Here is a 23,312-nt window from a genome sequence, read left to right on the forward strand (position 1 = left end):
GTGCACTACCCTACCCTACTGTGCCCTACTCTACTATACACTACCCTACTCTACTGTACACTACCCTACTCTACTGTACACTACCCTACTGTGCACTACCCTACTCTACTGCACTACCCTACTATTACCCTACTCCTACTATACACACTACCCTACTGTGCACTACTCACTATACCCCTACCCTACTGTGCCCTACTCTACTATACACACTACTCTACTACTCTACTGTACACTACTCCCTACTCTACTGTACACTACCCTACTGTGCACTACCCTACTCTACTGTACACTACCCTACTGTGCACTACTCCTGTACACTACCTACTGTGCCCTACTGTGCCCTACTCTATACACTACCCTACTCTACTGTACACTACCCTACTCTACTGTACACTACCCTACTGTACACTACCCTACTGTGCACTACCCTACCCTACTGTGCCCTACTCTACTATACACTACCCTACTATACTGTGCACTACCCTACTCTACTGTACACTACCCTACTGTGCACTACCCTACTCTACTGTACACTACCCTACTGTGCACTACCCTACTCTACTGTGCACTACCCTACTGTACCCTACTCTACTATACACTACCCTACCCTACTGTGCACTACCCTACTCTACTATACACTACCCTACCCTACTGTGCACTACCCTACTGTACTGTACTCTGCCCCTACCCTACTGTACACTACACTACCCTACACTACCCTATTCTACCACACTGTACCCTACACTACCATACTGTACTCAACCCTACTGTACACCACCCTACTATACTGTACACCACCCTACTATACTGTACACAACCCTACTCTACCCGACCCTACTGTACTCTACTGTACACTACCATACTATACTGTACACTACCCTACTATACTGTACACTACCATACTCTACACTACCCGACCCTACTGTACTCTACTGTACACTACCCTAATATACTGTACACTACCCTACTCTACTGTACACTACCCTACTCTACTGTACACTACCCTACCCTACTGTACACTACCCTACTGTACACTACCCTACTGTACTCTACCCTACTCTACTGTACTCTACTGTACCCTACCCTACTATACTGTACACTACCCTACTATACTCTACACTACGCTACTCTACCCTACTCTACTGTACACTACCCTACTGTACACTACCCTACTGTACCCTACCCTACTGTACTGTACCCTAATGTACTGTACCATACCCTACTATACTGTACACTACCCTACTATACTGTACCCTACCCTACTATACTGTACCCTACCCTACTGCACACTACCCTACTATACTGCACCCTACCTTACTATACTGTACCCTACCCTACTATACTGTACACTACCCTACTATACTGTACACTACGCTACTCTACTCTACTGTACACTACCCTACTGTACACTACCCTACTGTACCGTACCCTACTATACTGTACCATACCCTACTATACTGTACACTACCCTACTATACTGTACCCTACCCTACTATACTGTACCCTACCCTACTGCACACTACCCTACTATACTGTACCCTGCCTTACTATACTGTACCCTACCCTACTATACTGTACACTACTCTACACTACCCTACTGTACACTACCCTACTATACTGTACACTACCCTACTGCACACTACCCTACTGTACTGTACCCTACTCTACCCTACCCTACTGTACACTACCCTACTATACTGTACCATACTCTACCATACCCTACTGTACACTACTCTACCCTACTGTACACTACAATACTATACTGTACCCTACTCTACTGTACACTACCCTACCCTACTCTACCCTACCCTACTGTACACTACCCTACTGTACTGTACCCTACTCTACCCTACTGTACCCTACTATACTGTACCCTACTCGACCATACCCTACTGTACACTACCCTACCCTACTGTACACTACCCTACCCTACTCTACTGTACACTACCCTACTCTACCCTACCCTACCGTACACTACTATACTGTACATTACCCTACTCTACTGTACCCTACTGTACTCTACCCTACTGTACTCTACCCTACTCTACTGTACACTACCCTACCCTACTATACTTGCCTACTCTACCCTACTGTACACTACCCTACCATACTGTACCTACTGTACCCTACTCTACCCTACTGTACACTACCCTACTCTACTGTACACTACCCTACTATACTGTACCCTACTGTACCCTACCCTACTCTACTGTACACTACCCTACACTACACTACCCTACTATACTGTACCCTACTCTACCCTACTGTACATTACCCTACTCTACTGTACACTACCCTACACTACACTACCCTACTATACTGTACACTACCCCACTGTACACTTCCCTACTATACTGTACCCTACCCTACTGCACACTACCCTACTGTACTGTACCCTACCCTACTGTACCCTACTATACTGTACCCTACTCTACCATACCCTACTGTACACTACCCTACCCTACTGTACACTACCCTACTGTACACTCCCCTACTCTACCCTACCCTACTGTACACTACCCTACTATACTGTACCCTACTCTACTGTACCCTACTGTACTCTCTACCCTACTGTACTGTACACTACCCTACCCTACTCTACCCTACTGTACACTACCCTACTATACTGTACCCTACTCTACCCTACTGTACCCTACTGTACACCACTCTACTCTACTGTACACTACCCTACACTACCCTACTATACTGTACCCTACCCTACCCTACTGTACACTACCCTACTCTACCCTACCCTTCTGTACACTACCCTACTGTACACTACCCTACTATACTGTACATTACCCTACTCTACTGTACCCTACTGTACTCTACACTACTGTACTCTACCCTACTATACTGTACATTACCCTACACTACTGTACTCTACTGTACACTACCCAACTCTACCCTACCCTACTATACACTACCCTACTATACTGTGCACTACCCTACCATACTATACTGTACACTACCCTACTGTACACTACCCTACTGTACACTACCCTACTCTACTGTACTCTGCTGTACACTACCCTACTATACTGTACATTACCCTACTCTACTGTACCCTACTGTACACTACCCAACTCTACCCTACCCTACTATACACTACCCTACTATACTGTGCACTACCCTACCATACTATACTGTACACTACCCTACTGTACACTACCCTACCATACTATACTCTACACTACCCTACTGTACACTACCCTACCCTACTGTACACTACCCTACCCTACTCTACCCTACTGTACCCTACCCTACTATACTGTACACTACTCTACTATACTGTACACTACTCTACTATACTGTACACTACTCTACCCTACTATACTGTACACTACTATACTGTACACTACTCTACCCTACTTTACTGTACACTACCCTACTATACTGTACACTACCCTACTATACTATACTGTACACTACTCTACTATACTGTACACTACTCTACCCTACTTTACTGTACACTACCCTACTATACTGTACACTACCCTACTATACTGTACACTATCCTATAATACTGTATCTCTCCTCTCTGTCTCTCCCAGGTACGGTCGTCTGCGTGGTTGGAATGTACTGTATGTGTGTGGGACTGATGAGTACGGTACAGCTACAGAGAACAAGGCCCGTGAGGAAGGTCTGACAGCGCAGCAGATCTGTGACAAGTACCACGCTGTCCACGCCTCCATCTACCAGTGGTTCCAGGTGGACTTCGACTTCTTTGGCCGCACCACCACAAGGAAACAGACTGAGTGAGTTGCGGTGGTAGAATTTCATGTTAAAAGGTCTGCTTATTCTTTGGATTATATAGGAGGATTCAGCACCTGATCTAAAACATTAGGAACACCTGCTCTTTCCATGACATCGACTGACCAGGTGAATCCAGGTGAAAGCTATGATCCCTTAGTGATGTCACTTGTTAAATCCACTTCAATCCATGTAGATGAAGGAGAGGAGACAGGTTAAAGAAGGACTTTTAACCCTTTTGTGACAGTTGAGACATGGATTGTGTCTGTGTGCCATTCAGAGGGTGAAAGGGCAAGATAAAACATTGAAGTGTCTTTAAACGGGGTGTGGTAGTAGGTGCCAGGCACACTGGTTTGGGTCAAGAACCGTTGGCTGTTCTGAGGGCAAAGGTGGGGTATGGAGTTGTTCTTGCCGTAATATGGACTTGGTATTTGACCAAATAGGACCATCTTCCACCCCTACCTTGTCACAACACAACTGATTGTCTCAAACACATTAAGAAAGAAATATATTTTATCAAGGTACACCTGTTAATTGAAATGCATTCCAGGTGACTCAACCATGAAGCCAAGGCATTCGACTCTGTCAATCACCATATTCTTATCGGCAGACTCAGTAGCCTCAGTTTTTCTGATGACTGCCTTACCTGGTTCACCAACTACTTTGCAGACAGAGTTCAGTGTGTCAAATCGGAGGGCATGCTGTCTGGTCCTCTGGCAGTCTCTATGGGGGTGCCACAGGGTTCAATTCTCGGGCCGACTCTTTTTCTCTGTATATATCAATGATGTTGCTCTTGCTGCGGGCGATTCCCTGATCCACCTCTACGCAGACGACACTATTCTATATACTTCCGGCCCGTCCTTGGACACTGTGCTATCTAACCTCCAAACGAGCTTCAATGCCATACAACACGCCTTCCGTGGCCTCCAACAGCTCTTAAACGCTAGTAAAACCAAATGCATGCTTTTCAACCGTTCGCTGCCTGCACCTGCACGCCTGACTAGTATCACCACCCTGGATGGTTCCGACCTTGAATATGTGGACATCTATAAGTACCTAGGTGTCTGGCTAGACTGTAAACTCTCCTTCCAGACTCATATCAAACATCTCCAATTGGAAATCAAATCAAGAGTCGGCTTTCTATTCCGCAACAAAGCCTCCTTCACTCACGCCGCCAAACTTACCCTAGTAAAACTGACTATCCTACCGATCCTTGACTTCGGCGATGTCATCTACAAAATAGCTTCCAACACTCGACTCAGGAAACTGGATGCAGTTTATCACAGTGCCATCTGTTTTGTCACTAAAGCACCTTATACCACCCACCACTGCGACCTGTATGCTCTAGTCGGCTGGCCCTCGCTACATATTCGTCGCCAGACCCACTGGTTCCAGGTCATCTACAAGTCCATGCTAGGTAAAGCTCCGCCTTATCTCAGTTCACTGGTCACGATGGCAACACCCACCCATAGCATAAAAAATAAAAAAGCTGGTTGAGAGAATGCCAAGAGTGTTCAACGCTGTCATCAAGGCAAAGGGTGGCTACTATGAAGAATCTAAAATATATTTTGATTTATTTAACACTTTTTTGGGCTTACTGCTATACCATATGTGTTATTTCATAGTTATGTCTTCGCTATTATTCTACAATGTAGAAAATAGTAAAAAAAAAAAAGAGAGAAACCTTTGAGTCGGTGTGTCCAAACCTTTTGACTGGTACTGTACATTAGCAATACACTGGGAGTGTGGTAGCTAGACATGTTAAAGAGTTCTGCAACACGGCTTCCACTTCCTCTTCCACTTCCTCTTCCAATTCCGCTGTTCAAACAGGGATTGATCACGTCAAAACTATTGTGTGGAGAATTAGTGTGGATTCATTTTCTTCAGGGGGTTTGTACGGATGATTGAAAAAATTGAAAAGCGTTTCGAATTGTATTTGTGAATAAGTATCCTCTCTCTCTCTGTCTCTCTGTCTCTCTCTCTCTGTCTCTCTCTCTGTCTGTCTCTGTCTCTCTCTGTCTGTCTCTGTCTGTCTCTGTCTGTCTCTGTCTGTCTCTGTCTGTCTCTGTCTGTCTCTGTCTCTCTGTCTCTGTCTCTCTCTGTCTCTCTCTCTCTGTCTGTCTCTGTCTGTCTGTCTCTGTCTGTCTGTCTCTGTCTGTCTGTCTCTGTCTGTCTCTGTCTGTCTCTGTCTGTCTCTGTCTGTCTCTGTCTGTCTCTGTCTGTCTCTGTCTGTCTGTCTCTGTCTGTCTCTGTCTGTCTCTGTCTGTCTCTGTCTGTCTCTGTCTCTGTCTGTCTCTGTCTGTCTCTGTCTGTCTCTCTCTCTCTCTCTCTGTCTGTCTCTGTCTCTCTCTCTCTCTCTCTCTCTGTCTCTCTCTCTCTCTCTCTCTCTCTCTGTCTCTCTCTCTCTCGCCTCTCTCTCTCTCGCCTCTCTCTCTCTCTCTGTCTCTCTCTCTCAGGATAGCCCAGAACATCTTCTGGCGTCTCCATGAGCGAGGCTTCCTACTTGAAGACATTGTGGAGCAGCTGCGCTGCGAGGCGTGCCAGCGTTTTCTAGCCGACCGCTTCGTCGAGGGAACATGTCCCTTCTGCTCTTACCCAGAGGCCCGAGGGGACCAGTGTGACAAGTGTGGCAAGCTTATCAACGCTGTGGAGCTACGGGTGAGGTGCTGGAGAGACCTTTTATAGGGGGCATGTTCCACAGCGAAGGCTAGACGACACAACAGCCAATGGTTACGTGCCTCTTCATCGACTGACAAATTGCTTCAACATATGATTTGGTTATCTGATTCTTAAAATACCTAACCAGGCGTTGTAAGATCTGTCAGGAGTCAGCAATGTCTAACTTCTGGAACACGGCCATTTTCTATCAATCAATCAATTAATCAATCAATGGAGTTTACCTGATCCAGCCAGATCTGGGTTGAATATTTTCAAATACTTTTTGCTGCGCTTGGTTTAGTTTTCCTGGTACAATGGAAGGAAGTAATAGAGTCGTCCCAAACGTCTACAAACCATTGAGACAACAGTCAAGGAGACTAAAGCTAAAGAATGGAAATTGACACAAATCATTTCTGAGGATGACCAGATTTAGTGTAGCCTACTAATATTTAAATTTAAATCACAATGAAAAGTGCGACTCATTCTATTTGTCCCAAGCGGACCCAAAATGTCAATAACCCGTATTGTTTAATTAGCATCACTCTGATTGGCTTTTCATAGCTGATCATTCAGAGTTGGAGACAGCAGGTGAGGTAGAGAGAGCGAGTCGAAAACAACAGGTCTGGGACAGGTAGCACGTCCGGTGAACAGGTCAGGGTTCCATAGCCGCAGGCAGAACAGTTAAAACTGGAGCAGCAGCACGACCAGGTGGACTGGGGACAGCAAGGAGTCATCATGCCATGTAGTCCTGAGGCATGGTCCTAGGGCTGAGGTCCTCCGGGAGGGGAGGGAGAATGAGAGAATTAGAGAGAGCATACTTAAGACAGGAGAAATACTTCACATATAACAGACTGACCCTAGCCCCCGACACATAAACTACTGCAGCATAAATACTGGTGGCTGAGACAGGAGGGGTCAGGAGACACTGGGGCCCCATCCGACGATACCCCCGGACAGGGCCAAACAGGCAGGATATAACCCCACCCACTTTTCCAAATCACAGCCCTCACACCACTAGAGGGATGTCTTCAACCACCATCCTGAGACAAGGCCGAGTACAGCCCACGAAAATCTCCTCACGGCACCAACCAGAGGGGGGGCGCCAAACCGAACGGGAAGATCACGTCAGTGACTCAACCCACTCAAGTGACGCACCCCTCTTAGGGACGGCATGGAAGAGCACCAGTAAGCCAGTGACTCAGTCCCTGTAATAGGGTTAGAGGCAGAGAATCCCAGTGGAGAGAGGGAAACCGGCCAGGCAGAGACAGCAAGGGCGGTTCGTCGCTCCAGAGCCTTTCCGTTCACCTTCCCACTCCTGGGCCAGACTACACTCAACCATAGGACCTACTGAAGAGATGAGTCTTCAGTAAAGACTTAAAGGTTGAGATCGAGTTTGCGTCTCTCACATGGATAGGCAGACTATTCCATAAAAATGGAGCTCTATAGGAGAAATCTCTGGTTACATTCAATTAGTTAATTTAAGTTTCATCACACTTCCGAGGACGTCAGTAACCCTGGGGTGCCGTGGTAATGCCCCCCCCCCCCAGGAAGCGCCAGCAATTCGCCAACACAAGGGTCACCCTCTCTCCTCCACTACAAGGCCTTAGTGATGTGTTCTCTCCTCCACTACAAGGCCTTAGTGATTTGTTCTCTCCTCCACTACAAGGCCTTAGTGATTTGTTCTCTCCTCCACTACAAGGCCTTAGTGATTTGTTCTCTCCTCCACTACAAGGCCTTAGTGATTTGTTCTCTCCTCCACTACAAGGCCTTAGTGATGTGTTCTCTCTCTCCTCCACTACAAGGCCTTAGTGATATGTTCTCTCTCTCCTTCACTACAAGGCCTCAGTGATGTGTTCTCTCTCTCCTCCACTACAAGGCCTTAGTGATGTGTTCTCTCTCTCCTCCACTACAAGGCCTTAGTGATGTGTTCTCTCTCTCCTCCACTACAAGGCCTTAGTGATGTGTCCTTTCTCTCTACAGGAGCCTACTTGTAAGGTGTGTAGTCAGACTCCTGTAGTCCAATCCTCCAAACACCTGTTCCTGGACCTGCCCAAGGTACACACAGTCACGTCTTTCAAATTTCCCACCATGTTAGTTTGTCTCTAAGTCCACATAATAAGCTAAGACTTTATAGGTGTTTAAACTAAGGTGCTTGTTTATCTCTCTCTCTTTCTCTCTCTTCTTTCTTTCTTCTCTCTCTTCTTTCTTCTCTCTCTCTCTCTCTTCTCTCTCTCTCTTCTTCTCTCTCTTCTCTCTCTTCTTCTCTCTTCTCTCTCTCCTTCTCTCTTCTTCTCTCTCTCTCCTCTCTTCTTCTCTCTCTCTCTCTCTTCTCTCTCTCTTCTCTCTCTTCTTCTCTCTCTCTCTCTCCTTCTCTCTTCTCTCTTCTTCTCTCTTCTTCTTCTCTCTCTCTCCTTCTCTCTTCTTCTCTCTCTTCTCTCTTCTCTCTCTCTCTCTCTCTCTCTTCTTCTCTCTCTCTTCTCTCTCTTCTTCTCTCTCTCTTCTCTCTCTTCTTCTCTCTCTCTCTCTTCTTCTCTCTCTCTCTCTCCTTCTCTCTTCTTCTCTCTCTTCTCTCTTCTTCTCTCTTCTTCTCTCTCTCTCCTTCTCTCTTCTTCTCTCTCTCTTCTCTCTTCTCTCTCTCTTCTTCTCTCTCTCTCTTCTTCTCTCTCTCTCTCTCCTTCTATCTTCTTCTCTCTCTTCTCTCTTCTTCTCTCTCTCTCCTCTCTTCTCTCTCTTCTCTCTTCTCTCGCTCTCCTTCTCTCTTCTTCTCTCTCTCTCTCTTCTCCTTCTCTCTCTCTTCTTCTCTCTCTCTCTTCTCCTTTCTCTCTTCTTCTCTCTCTCTCCTTCTCTCTCCTTCTCTCTCTTCTCTCTCTTCTCTCTCTTCTTTCTCTCTTCTTCTCTCTCCTTCTCTCTTCTTCTCTCTCCTTCTCTCTCTCTTCTCTCTTCTTCTCTCTCTCTCCTTCTCTCTTCTTCTCTCTCTTCTCTCTTCTCTCTCTCTCCTCTCTTCTTCTCTCTTCTTCTCTCTCTCTTCTCTCTCTTCTCTCTTCTCTCACTCTCCTTCTCTCTTCTTCTCTCTCTCTCTCTTCTCTCTTCTTCTCTCTCTCTTCTTCTCTCTCTCTCTTCTCCTTTCTCTCTTCTTCTCTCTCCTCTCTTCTTCTCTCTCCTCTCTCTCTCTCTTCTCTCTTCTCTCTTCTTCTCTCTCTCTCCTTCTCTCTTCTCTCTCTCTCCTTCTCTCTCTTCTCTCTTCTTCTCTCTCTTCTCTCTTCTTCTCTCTCTTCTCTCTTCTTCTCTCTCTTCTTTCTCTCTTCTCTCTTCTTCTCTCTCCTTCTCTCTTCTTCTCTCTCCTTCTCCTTCTCTCTCTCTCTCTTCTCTCTTCTTCTCTCTCTCTCTCCTTCTCTCTCCTTCTCTCTTCTTCTCTCTTCTTCTCTCTTCTTCTCTCTCTTCCCTTCTCTCTTTCTCTCTTCTCTCTCTTTCTCTCTTCTCTCTTCTTCTCTCTTCTCTCTCTTCTCTCCTTCTCTCTTCTTCTCTCTCTTCTCTCTCCTTCTCTCTCCTTCTCTCTCCTTCTCTCTCCTTCTCTCTTCCTTCTCTCTTCCTTCTCTCTTCCTTCTCTCTTCCTTCTCTCTTCTTCTCTCTCTTCTAACTCTCGTATACAACTCTATGGTCAGTTGGAGGCTGAGTTGGAGCAGTGGTTGGAGAGGTCTATTGGGTCAGGGGACTGGACGGCCAACGCCAAACAGATCACCAGATCCTGGGTGAGGGACGGACTCAAACCCCGCTGCATCACCAGAGACCTGAAGTGGGGAACCCCTGTACCTCACCCCGACTTCTCTGACAAGGTAACAGACAAACTCAACCTTCAGTAGTTTCTCTAGCTCTCGTTCTCTTTCTCTAGCTCTCGTTCTTTTTCTCTAGTTCTCGTTCTTTCTCTAGCTCTCGTTCTCTTTCTCTAGCTCTCGTTCTCTTTCTCTAGCTCTCGTTCTCTTTCTCTAGCTCTCGTTCTCTCTTTCTCTAGCTCTCGTTCTCTTTCTCTAGCTCTCGTTCTCTTTCTCTAGCTCTCGTTCTCTCTTTCTCTAGCTCTCGTTCTCTTTCTCTAGCTCTCTCTCTTTCCCGTTGTCTCTCTTTCTCGTTGTCTCTCTCGCATTCTCTTGAATCCACACACTCTGTTTTCTCCCTCTTTCTCTAGCTCTCTCTCTCTTTCCCATTCTCTCTCTTTCTCGTTGTCTCTCTCTCTCATTCTCTTGAACACACACACTCTGTTTTCTCTCTCTTTCTCTAGCTCTCTCTCTTTCTCGTTGTCTCTCTCTTTCCCGTTGTCTCTCTCTTTCTTTAGCTCTCTCTCTTTCCCGTTGTCTCTCTCTTTCTCGTTGTCTCTCTCTCATTCTCTTGAACACACACACTCTGTTTTCTCTCACCCATTCAGGAAGTAATGATCTTCCTCTTCTTTCGTCTCCAGGTGTTCTACGTGTGGTTTGACGCTCCTATTGGTTACCTGTCCATCACAGCCAACTACACTGACCAATGGGAGAAGTGGTGGAAGAACCCACAGCAGGTACAGTGTGTCTACCAATCAGGTCATACTCTGTGATGTTAGCAGCCTTCTGGTCTCTTTAAACCCAACTCCACCCAGCTACAGCCTTCTGGTCTCTTTAAACCCAACTCCACCCAGCTATAGCCTTCTGGTCTCTTTAAACCCAACTCAACCCAGCTACAGACTTCAGTTCTACAGCCTTCTGGTCTCTTTAAACCCAACTCCACCCAGCTCTACAGCCTTCTGGTCTCTTTAAACCCAACTCCACCCAGCTACAGCCTTCTGGTCTCTTTAAACCCAACTCCACCCAGCTCTACAGCCTTCTGGTCTCTTTAAACCCAACTCCACCCAGCTCTACAGCCTTCTGGTCTCTTTAAACCCAACTCCACCCAGCTCTACAGCCTTCTGGTCTCTTTAAACCCAACTCCACCCAGCTACAGCCTTCTGGTCTCTTTAAACCCAACTCCACCCAGCTACAGACTTCAGTTATACAGCCTTCTGGTCTCTTTAAACCCAACTCCACCCAGCTACAGACTTCAGTTATACAGCCTTCTGGTCTCCCCAGTGGATCAAAACTTAATCATATCAAATTCAACTAATCAACTGCGGTTAGCTCAGTTAGGTGTGTTAATGCTGAAAACAATCCTTCATACATTGCAGCCATCAAGGACTGAATTTCTGATATATTCCAGACATGTTTTGATCTGTAATTCCTGTATTCTACCACCAGGTGGAGCTGTATAACATGTAATTCCTATATTCTACCACCAGGTGGAGCTGTGTAACGTCATGTAATTCCTATATTCTACCACCAGGTGGAGCTGTATAACTTCATGGCCAAGGACAATGTTCCGTTCCACAGTGTGGTGTTCCCCTGCTCTCTACTGGGAGCACAGGACAACTATACACTGGTCAACCACCTGGTGGCTACAGGTAACACACACACACACACACACACACACACACACACAGACATGCATACATACACTGTATATAGCCTCCACATTGACTCTGTACCGGTACCCCCTGTATATAGCCTCCACATTGACTCTGTACCGGTACCCCCTGTATATAGCCTCCACATTGACTCTGTACCAATACCCCCTGTATATAGCGTCCACATTGATTCTGTACCGGTACCCCCTGTATATAGCCTCCACATTGACTCTGTACCAATACCCCCTGTATATAGCCTCCACATTGTCTCTGTACCGGTACCCCCTGTATATAGCCTCCACATTGACTCTGTACCGGTACCCCCTGTATATAGCCTCCACATTGACTCTGTACCGGTACCCCCTGTATATAGCCTCCACATTGACTCTGTACTGGTACCCCCTGTATATAGCCTCCACATTGACTCTGTACCGGTATCCCCTGTATATAGCCTCCACATTGACTCTGTACCGGTACCCCCTGTATATAGCCTCCACATTGAATCTGTACTGGTACCCCCTGTATATAGCCTCCACATTGACTCTGTACCAGTACCCCTGTATATAGCCTCCACATTGACTCTGTACCGGTACCCCCTGTATATAGCCTCCACATTGACTCTGTACCGGTACCCCCTGTATATAGCCTCCACATTGACTCTGTACTGGTACCCCCTGTATATAGCCTCCACATTGACTCTGTACCGGTACCCCCTGTATATAGCCTCCACATTGACTCTGTACCAGTACCCCCTGTATATAGCCTCCACATTGACTCTGTACCGGTACCCCTCTGTATATAGCCTACACATTGACTCTGTACCGGTACCCCCTGTATATAGCCTCCACATTGACTCTGTACCGGTACCCCCTGTATATAGCCTCCACATTGACTCTGTACCGGTACCCCCTGTATATAGCCTCCACATTGACACTGTACCGGTACCCCCTGTATATAGCCTCCACATTGTCTCTGTACCTGTACCCCCTGTATATAGCCTCCACATTGACTCTGTACCGGTACCCCGTGTATATAGCCTCCACATTGACTCTGTACCGGTACCCCCTGTATATAGCCTCCACATTGACTCTGTACCAATACCCCCTGTATATAGCCTCCACATTGACTCTGTACCGGTACACCCTGTATATAGCCTCCACATTGACTCTGTACCGTAATACCCTGTATATAGCCTCCACATTGACTCTGTACCGGTACCCCCTGTATATAGTCTCCACATTGACTCTGTACCGGTACCCCCTGTATGTAGCCTCCACATTGACTCTGTACCGGTACCCCCTGTATATAGCCTCCACATTGACTCTGTACCTGTACCCCTGTATATAGCCTCCACATTGACTCTGTACCGGTACCCCCTGTATATAGCCTCCACATTGTCTCTGTACCTGTACCCCCTGTATATAGCCTCCGCATTGACTCTGTACCTGTACCCCCTGTATATGTACCCCCCCCCCCTGTATATTGTCTCACTATTGTTATTTTACTGCTGCTCTGTAACTACTTGTTACTTTATATTTCTTATTCATATTTTTTAAACTATATTGTTGGTTAAGGGGCTTGTAAGTAAGCATTTCACTGTAAGGTCTACACATGTTGTATTCAGGGCATGTGACTAATATATTTTGATTTGATTTGACATGCACACACACACACACACACAAAGGTCTTTAGTGTTGGTGAAACTTGAAATCCCTATTAATATTACAGACAATACAATTTAATATTTTAGATATTTCATTTTTAGTTTTCCCTCCGTGGTTGTTGACTGTTCATGTTAAGCCGTTGTTACCCAGTTGAATCCACTTGTAGTTGTCAGTCGTTGTGGATAAGATGACATGAACCACTGTGTCTGGGTTTCCTCTCAGAGTACCTGAACTACGAGGACACCAAGTTCTCTAAGAGTCGAGGTGTTGGTGTGTTTGGTGACATGGCCAAGGACACGGGTATCCCCTCTGACGTGTGGCGATTCTACCTGCTGTACCTCCGTCCCGAGGGTCAGGACTCGGCCTTCTCCTGGGTCGACATGGCCACCAAGAACAACTCTGAGCTGCTCAATAACCTGGGCAACTTCATCAACAGGTACTGTAGCAGGAGAGGTAGAGGCTGGGTCTGTAGCAGGAGAGGTAGAGGCTGGGTCTGTAGCAGGAGAGGTAGAGGCTGGGTCTGTAGCAGGAGAGGTAGAGGCTGGTCCTCAACAGGTACTGTATCAGGAGAGGTAGAGGCTGGTTCTGTAGCAGGAGAGGTAGAGGCTGGTCCTCAACAGGTACTGTATCAGGAGAGGTAGAGGCTGGTTCTGTAGCAGGAGAGGTAGAGGCTGGTCCTCAACAGGTTCTGTAGCGGGAGAGATAGAGGCTGGACCTCAACAGGTTCTGTATCAGGAGAGGTAGAGGCTGGGGCTCAACAGGTACTGTAGCAGGAGAGATAGAGGCTGGTTCTGTAGCAGGAGAGGTAGAGGCTGGTACTGTAGCAGGAGAGGTAGAGGCTGGGGCTCAACAGGTCCTGTAGCAGGAGAGGTAGAGGCTGGACCTCAACAGGTTCTGTAGCGGGAGAGATAGAGGCTGGACCTCAACAGGTTCTGTATCAGGAGAGGTAGAGGCTGGGTCTGTAGCGGGAGAGGTAGAGGCTGGGTCTGTAGCGGGAGAGGTAGAGGCTGGGTCTGTAGCGGGAGAGGTAGAGGCTGGGTCTGTAGCGGGAGAGGCTGGGTCTGTAGCGGGAGAGGCTGGGTCTGTAGCGGGAGAGGCTGGGGCTGGGTCTGTAGCGGGAGAGGTCGAGGCTGGGTCTGTAGCGGGAGAGGTAGAGGCTGGGTCTGTAGCGGGAGAGGTAGAGACTGGGTCTGTAGCGGGAGAGGCTGGGTCTGTAGCGGGAGAGGTAGAGGCTGGGTCTGTAGCGGGAGAGGTAGAGGCTGGGTCTGTAGCGGGAGAGGTAGAGGCTGGGTCTGTAGCGGGAGAGGTAGAGGCTGGGTCTGTAGCGGGAGAGGTAGAGGCTGGGTCTGTAGCGGGAGAGGTAGAGGCTGGGGCTGTAGCGGGGGAGGTAGAGGCTGGATCTGCGGGTCAGGAAAGAGCAGAGTACCAACAGCTGAATCTCTAAACCTAGAAATGTTTCATTTATTATTCAGGTAGTTGTGTTTTATTTTAAAACGTTAAATAAATGATAACGAATTGGAATTAATCATTTAAGCCCATCTATGTGCTGAAGTCAACACATTGGGAAATGTAAGGAATTGCTTGTGATGAACTCTCTCTCCCACTTTCCTCTCTCTTGCTACCATTCCCCCATCTATCGATCTCCCCTCTCCCTCACCTCCCCCCTCCCTCACCTCCCCCCTCCCTCACCTCTTCCCCCTCCCTCACCTCTTCCCCCTCCCTCACCTCTTCCCCCCTCCCTCACCTCTTCCCCCTCCCTCACCTCTTCCCCCTCCCTCACCTCCCCCTCCCTCACCTCCCCCTCCCTCACCTCTCCCTCCCACCCCTCCCCCTCTCCCTCTCTCAGGGCTGGTATGTTTGTCAGTAAGTTCTTTGAGGGCTGTGTCCCTGCCATGGTTCTTCAGCAGGAGGACAAGAGACTGTTGGCTCAGGTGGGATGGGAGCTGAAGCAGTACATTAACCTCATGGACAGAGTCAAGTAAGAACCAGTTGTCAAAATGCTGCTCGTCACACGCACACACACACACACACACACACACACACACACACACACACACACACTTGTACTGACACAGTTTTAGGAGTGTGAAAAGAATGGAGAGTTGAAAGTTTAAGTTTATATTTTGTGGTCTGGAGAGTTCATGTTGAAATTTATATTTTGTGTTGTGGTCTGGAGAGTTGATGTTGAAGCAGCACCACCATAATATACAACACACTTTGAAATAAGGTCTTATTTGACTTTGATGCTAATTCTGGGAGCAGATGGTTCTGTTCTGTTCACCCTATCAGGATCTGTTCTGTTCTGTTCACCCTATCAGGATCTGTTCTGTTCTGTTCACCCTATCAGGATCTGTTCTGTTCTGTTCACCCTATCAGGATCTGTTCTGTTCTGTTCACCCTATCAGGATCTGTTCTGTTCTGTTCACCCTATCAGGATCTGTTCTGTTCTGTTCACCCTATCAGGATCTGTTCTGTTCATCCTATCAGGATCTGTTCTGTTCACCCTATCAGGATCTGTTCTGTTCACCCTATCAGGATCTGTTCTGTTCATCCTATCAGGATCTGTTCTGTTCACCCTATCAGGATCTGTTCTGTTCATCCTATCAGGATCTGTTCTGTTCATCCTATCAGGATCTGTTCTGTTCATCCTATCAGGATCTGATCTGTTCTGTTCATCCTATCAGGATCTGTTCTGTTCACCCTATCAGGTTCTGTTCTGTTCACCCTATCAGGATCTGTTCTGTTCACCCTATCAGGATCTGTTCTGTTCTGTTCACCCTATCAGGATCTGTTCTGTTCTGTTCACCCTATCAGGATCTGTTCTGTTCACCCTATCAGGATCTGTTCTGTTCTGTTCACCCTATCAGGATCTGTTCTGTTCACCCTATCAGGATCTGTTCTGTTCTGTTCACCCTATCAGGATCTGTTCTGTTCACCCTATCAGGATCTGTTCTGTTCTGTTCACCCTATCAGGATCTGTTCTGTTCACCCTATCAGGATCTGTTCTGTTCTGTTCACCCTATCAGGATCTGTTCTGTTCATCCTATCAGGATCTGATCTGTTCTGTTCATCCTATCAGGATCTGTTCTGTTCACCCTATCAGGTTCTGTTCTGTTCACCCTATCAGGATCTGTTCTGTTCACCCTATCAGGATCTGTTCTGTTCACCCTATCAGGATCTGTTCTGTTCTGTTCATCCTATCAGGATCTGTTCTGTTCACCCTATCAGGATCTGTTCTGTTCTGTTCACCCTATCAGGATCTGTTCTGTTCACCCTATCAGGATCTGTTCTGTTCTGTTCACCCTATCAGGATCTGTTCTGTTCTCCCTATCAGGATCTGTTCTGTTCTGTTCATCCTATCAGGTTCTGTTCTGTTCACCCTATCAGGATCTGTTCTGTTCACCCTATCAGGATCTGTTCTGTTCTGTTCACCCTATCAGGATCTGTTCTGTTCACCCTATCAGGATCTGTTCTGTTCTGTTCACCCTATCAGGATCTGTTCTGTTCTGTTCATCCTATCAGGATCTGTTCTGTTCACCCTATCAGGATCTGTTCTGTTCTGTTCACCCTATCAGGATCTGTTCTGTTCACCCTATCAGGATCTGTTCTGTTCTGTTCACCCTATCAGGATCTGTTCTGTTCACCCTATCAGGATCTGTTCTGTTCTGTTCACCCTATCAGGATCTGTTCTGTTCACCCTATCAGGATCTGTTCTGTTCACCCTATCAGGATCTGTTCTGTTCTGTTCACCCTATCAGGATCTGTTCTGTTCTCCCTATCAGGATCTGTTCTGTTCTGTTCATCCTATCAGGTTCTGTTCTGTTCACCCTATCAGGATCTGTTCTGTTCACCCTATCAGGATCTGTTCTGTTCTGTTCACCCTATCAGGATCTGTTCTGTTCACCCTATCAGGATCTGTTCTGTTCTGTTCACCCTATCAGGATCTGTTCTGTTCTGTTCATCCTATCAGGATCTGTTCTGTTCACCCTATCAGGATCTGTTCTGTTCTGTTCACCCTATCAGGATCTGTTCTGTTCACCCTATCAGGATCTGTTCTGTTCTGTTCACCCTATCAGGATCTGTTCTGTTCACCCTATCAGGTTCTGTTCTGTTCACCCTATCAGGATCTGTTCTGTTCACCCTATCAGGATCTGTTCTGTTCTGTTCACCCTATCAGGATCTGTTCTGTTCACCCTATCAGGATCTGTTCTGTTCTGTTCACCCTATCAGGATCTGTTCTGTTCTGTTCATCCTATCAGGTTCTGTTCTGTTCACCCTATCAGGATCTGTTCTGTTCTGTTCACCCTATCAGGATCTGTTCTGTTCACCCTATCAGGATCTGTTCTGTTCACCCTATCAGGATCTGTTCTGTTCACCCTATCAGGATCTGTTCTGTTCATCCTATCAGGATCTGTTCTGTTCATCCTATCAGGATCTGTTCTGTTCATCCTATCAGCATCTGTTCTGTTCTGTTCACCCTATCAGGATCTGTTCTGTTCTGTTCACCCTATCAGGATCTGTTCTGTTCACCCTATCAGGATCTGTTCTGTTCACCCTATCAGGATCTGTTCTGTTCACCCTATCAGGATCTGTTCTGTTCACCCTATCAGGATCTGTTCTGTTCATCCTATCAGGATCTGTTCTGTTCATCCTATCAGGATCTGTTCTGTTCTGTTCATCCTATCAGGTTCTGTTCTGTTCATCCTATCAGGATCTGTTCTGTTCTGTTCACCCTATCAGGATCTGTTCTGTTCATCCTATCAGGATCTGTTCTGTTCACCCTATCAGGATCTGTTCTGTTCACCCTATCAGGATCTGTTCTGTTCACCCTATCAGGATCTGTTCTGTTCTGTTCACCCTATCAGGATCTGTTCTGTTCTGTTCATCCTATCAGGTTCTGTTCTGTTCATCCTATCAGGATCTGTTCTGTTCTGTTCACCCTATCAGGATCTGTTCTGTTCATCCTATCAGGATCTGTTCTGTTCACCCTATCAGGATCTGTTCTGTTCACCCTATCAGGATCTGTTCTGTTCACCCTATCAGGATCTGTTCTGTTCTGTTTACCCTATCAGGATCTGTTCTGTTCTGTTCACCCTATCAGGATCTGTTCTGTTCTGTTCACCCTATCAGGATCTGTTCTGTTCTGTTCACCCTATCAGGATCTGTTCTGTTCACCCTATCAGGATCTGTTCTGTTCTGTTCACCCTATCAGGATCTGTTCTGTTCTGTTCACCCTATCAGGATCTGTTCTGTTCACCCTATCAGGATCTGTTCTGTTCTGTTCATCCTATCAGGATCTGTTCTGTTCTGTTCACCCTATCAGGATCTGTTCTGTTCATCCTATCAGGATCTGTTCTGTTCACCCTATCAGGATCTGTTCTGTTCTGTTCACCCTATCAGGATCTGTTCTGTTCACCCTATCAGGATCTGTTCTGTTCTGTTCACCCTATCAGGATCTGTTCTGTTCTGTTCACCCTATCAGGATCTGTTCTGTTCACCCTATCAGGTTCTGTTCTGTTCACCCTATCAGGATCTGTTCTGTTCATCCTATCAGGATCTGTTCTGTTCATCCTATCAGGATCTGTTCTGTTCTGTTCATCCTATCAGGTTCTGTTCTGTTCACCCTATCAGGATCTGTTCTGTTCACCCTATCAGGATCTGTTCTGTTCTGTTCACCCTATCAGGATCTGTTCTGTTCACCCTATCAGGATCTGTTCTGTTCTGTTCACTCTATCAGGATCCGTGATGCCCTGAAGTGTATCCTCAACATCTCTCGCCACGGTAACCAGTACATCCAGGTCAACGAACCCTGGAAGAAAATTAAAGGAGACGAAACAGACAGGTTTGTCTATTTCTCTCCGTCTTCTCTCTCTCTCAACAGGTCACACATCTTGATGCTGTGATGGCACGCTGTGGAATTTCACCTAATAGATATGGGAGTTTACCAAAATTGGAATTTGTTTCCAAATTATTTTTGGGTCTGTGTAAACTGAGAGAAATATGTCTCTCTAATATGGTTAAACATTTGTCAGGAGGTTAGGAAGTGCAGCTCAGTTTGTGGGCAGTGTGCACATAGCCTGTCTTCTCTTGAGAGCCATGTCTGCCTACGGTGGCCTTTCTCAATAGCAAGACTATGCTCACTGAGTCTGTACATAGTCAAAGCTTTCCTTAAGTTTGGGTCAGTCACAGTGGTCAGGTATTCTGCCACTGTGTACTCTCTGTTTAGGACCAAAGAGCATTCTAGTTTGCTCTGTTTTTTGTTAATTCTTTCCAATGTGTCAAGTAATTATCTTTCTGTTTTCTCATGATTTGGTTGGGTCTAATTGTGCTGCTGTCCTGGGGCTCTGTAGGGTGTGTTTGTGTTTGTGAACAGAGCCCCAGGACCAGCTTGCTTAGGGGACTCTTCTCCAAGTTCATCTCTCTGTAGGCGATGTCTTTGTTATGGAAGGTTTGGGAATCGCTTCCTTTTAGGTGGTTGCAGAATTTAACGTCTCTTTTCTGGATTTTGATAATTAGTGGTTATCGGCCTGATTCTGCTCTGCATGCATTATTTGGTGTTCTACGTTGTACACGGAGGATATTTTTCCATAATTATGCATGCAGAGTCTCAATTTGGTTTTCGTCTCATTTTGTGAATTCTTGGTTGGTGAGCGGACCCCAGACCTCACAACCATAAAGGGCAATAGGTTCTATAATTGATTCAAGTATTTTTTTTAGCCAGATCCTAATTGGTATGTTGAATTCTCTCTCTTTTGCTTTCACTCTCTGTCCCTCTCTCTCTCTCTCTCTCTCAGTAATGCCCTTCCCCCCCCCCATCTCTCTCTCTCAGTAATGCCCCCCCTCTCTTCCAGGCAGCGATCGGGTACAGTGACAGGTGTGTCTGTGAATGTGGCGTGCCTGCTCTCTCTCTCTCTCTCTCTCTCTCTCTCTCTCTCTCTCTCAGTAATGCCCCCCCCCCCTCTCTTCCAGGCAGCGATCGGGTACAGTGACAGGTGTGTCTGTGAATGTGGCGTGCCTGCTGTCCGTCATGCTCCAGCCCTACATGCCAACGGTCAGTCAGACCATCCGCAGGCAGCTGAACGCTCCGCCCTCCGTCACCGGGACCCTGCTGCAGGGCCCAGGGACCTTCGTCTGCTCTCTGCCCGCCGGGCATCACATTGGCACGGTGAGGAAAGCTCTGTTAGATATGAACAGAGGGAAATCACTTTGTCATGTGTTCCATTATATTTCTACGATGTTGATTAGAGACTCAGTAGCTCTTAGCAGTATAATCTTCTTGTCTTGGAGACATTTGGGATTTTAAACATGTTTTTTATTTTTATATTACAATGTCTAATTTTGTACTATAAAGTTGTCTAAATTCCAACTCCTTCATGTTCCTGTCTCGCTCTGTCCCTGTCTCGCTCTGTCCCTGTCTCGCTCTGTCCCTGTCCCGCTCTGTCCCTGTCTCGCTCTGTCCCTGTCTCGCTCTGTCCCTGTCTCGCTCTGTCCCTGTCTCGCTCTGTCCCTCTCTCTCTGTCCACCTCTCTCCCTCTCTCTGTCCACCTCTCTCCCTCTCTCTGTCCACCTCGCTCTCACTCTGTCCCTGTCTCTCTCTCTCTCTGTCCCTGTCTCTCTCTGTCCACCTCCCTCTCTCTGTCCACCTCGCTCTCTCTCTGTCCCTGTCTCTCTCTGTCCCTCTCACTCCGTCTCACGCAGGTCAGCCCGTTGTTCCAGAAGCTAGAGTCCGAACAGATTGAGTCTCTGAAGAAGAGGTTTGGAGGACAGCAGGTCAGTGCAGTGGTGAAGGTTAAGAGATGACAGTGTAAATTATATACCGGTAGTGAAAGGAACATTTACTTGAACCAAAAAGAGTGTTTGTTTTTTTAATACAATTCCAGGATGTTTACTTTGATATTTCAACAGGTAGGTAGATGAAATACCAAACGGACAACGGTAATATTGTTCAGTGGTATTGTCCTCAGACAGTGCTGCTTTCTTAGCTTAGTGTATTATAATAAGAATTATATTATAAGGCTCAAGACTGTTCAAGAAAGGGGTGTGTTGGCGTACCTTGAATAGGTGCAGGGGAATCGAAATCCTCTCCTCCTCGATCCCTCCTCAAACCCACAGTGGCAGGGCAGCCGTTTTGTTTTTTTGTTTTAAATTCAGGAGTGGGCCTTTTATCTAAATTTTGTCCTCAATCCCTCCTTCCAGCCAGAGGAGGAAGAAGAATCCAAACCGAAGGTATCTCACCTTCCTGTGTGTTCTGTATGGAGTGATACAATTACTGTAGACACGTAACATTACTGTAGACACTATATTACTGTAGACACGTAACATTACTGTAGACACTTAACATTACTGTAGACACGTAACATTACTGTAGACACGTAACATTACTGTAGACACGTAACATTACTGTAGACACGTAACATTACTGTAGACACTATATTACTGTAGACACGTAACATTACTGTAGACACGTAACATTACTATAGACACTATATTACTGTAGACACTATATTACTGTAGACACGTAACATTACTGTAGACACGTAACATTACTGTAGACACTATATTACTGTAGACACTATATTACTGTAGACACGTAACATTACTGTAGACACGTAACATTACTGTAGACACTATATTACTGTAGACACGTAACATTACTGTAGACACGTAACATTACTGTAGACACTATATTACTGTAGACACTTAACATTACTGTAGACACTTAACATTACCGTAGACACTATATTACTGTAGACACTTAACATTACTGTAGATACGTAACATTACTGTAGACACTATATTACTGTAGACACTTAACATTACTGTAGATACGTAACATTACTGTAGACACGTAACATTACTGTAGACACGTAACATTACTGTAGACACTATATTACTGTAGACACGTAACATTACTGTAGACACGTAACATTACTGTAGACACTTAACATTACTGTAGACACGTAACATTACTGTAGACACGTAACATTACTGTAGACACTTAACATTACTGTAGACACTTAACATTACTGTAGACACTCTATATTACTGTAGACACTCTATATTACTGGAGACACTTAACATTACTGTAGACACTATATTACTGTAGACACTTAACATTCCTGTAGACACTATATTACTGTAGACACTTAACATTACTGTAGACACGTAACATTACTGTAGATACGTAACATTACTGTAGACACTATATTACTGTAGACACTATATTACTGTAGACACGTAACATTACTGTAGACACTATATTACTGTAGACACGTAACATTACTGTAGACACTATATTACTGTAGACACTATATTACTGTAGACACTCTATATTACTGGAGACACTTAACATTACTGTAGACACTGTTAACATTACTGTAGACACTTAACATTACTGTAGACACGTAACATTACCGTAGACACTTAACATTACTGTAGACACTTAACATTACTGTAGACACTCTATATTACTGTAGACACTTAACATTACTGTAGACACTTAACATTACTGTAGACACGTAACATTACCGTAGACACTTAACATTACTGTAGACACTTAACATTACTGTAGACACGTAACATTACTGTAGACACGTAACATTACTGTAGACACGTAACATTACTGTAGACACTTAACATTACTGTAGACACTATATTACTGTAGACACGTAACATTACTGTAGACACTATATTACTGTAGACACTTAACATTACTGTAGACACTATATTACTGTAGACACGTAACATTACTGTAGACACTTAACATTACTGTAGAC

At 45.9% G+C, this 23,312-nt stretch overlaps 1 protein-coding gene across 1 annotated transcript in view; it reads left to right on the plus strand.

Annotated features, from left to right (window-relative positions):
- Positions 1-3,549: 3,549 nt before the first annotated feature.
- The window catches only part of LOC135530140 (methionine--tRNA ligase, cytoplasmic-like), a gene marked incomplete at its 5' end in the record, with an annotated part of 34,324 nt that continues 14,561 nt past the window's right edge, over positions 3,550-23,312 (plus strand). Inside the window, 12 exons of the mRNA XM_064958525.1 lie at positions 3,550-3,758; positions 6,210-6,411; positions 8,392-8,466; positions 10,074-10,244; positions 10,862-10,957; positions 11,752-11,869; positions 13,759-13,972; positions 15,383-15,514; positions 19,274-19,378; positions 20,506-20,701; positions 21,235-21,306; positions 21,733-21,762. Of these exons, the coding sequence (XP_064814597.1) occupies positions 3,550-3,758; positions 6,210-6,411; positions 8,392-8,466; positions 10,074-10,244; positions 10,862-10,957; positions 11,752-11,869; positions 13,759-13,972; positions 15,383-15,514; positions 19,274-19,378; positions 20,506-20,701; positions 21,235-21,306; positions 21,733-21,762 (1,620 nt within the window). The remainder of the gene's footprint in view (positions 3,759-6,209; positions 6,412-8,391; positions 8,467-10,073; positions 10,245-10,861; positions 10,958-11,751; positions 11,870-13,758; positions 13,973-15,382; positions 15,515-19,273; positions 19,379-20,505; positions 20,702-21,234; positions 21,307-21,732; positions 21,763-23,312) is intronic.

The sequence above is a fragment of the Oncorhynchus masou genome, chromosome 5 (genome assembly GCF_036934945.1).
Source record: "Oncorhynchus masou masou isolate Uvic2021 chromosome 5, UVic_Omas_1.1, whole genome shotgun sequence".
Lineage (NCBI taxonomy): Eukaryota > Metazoa > Chordata > Actinopteri > Salmoniformes > Salmonidae > Oncorhynchus > Oncorhynchus masou.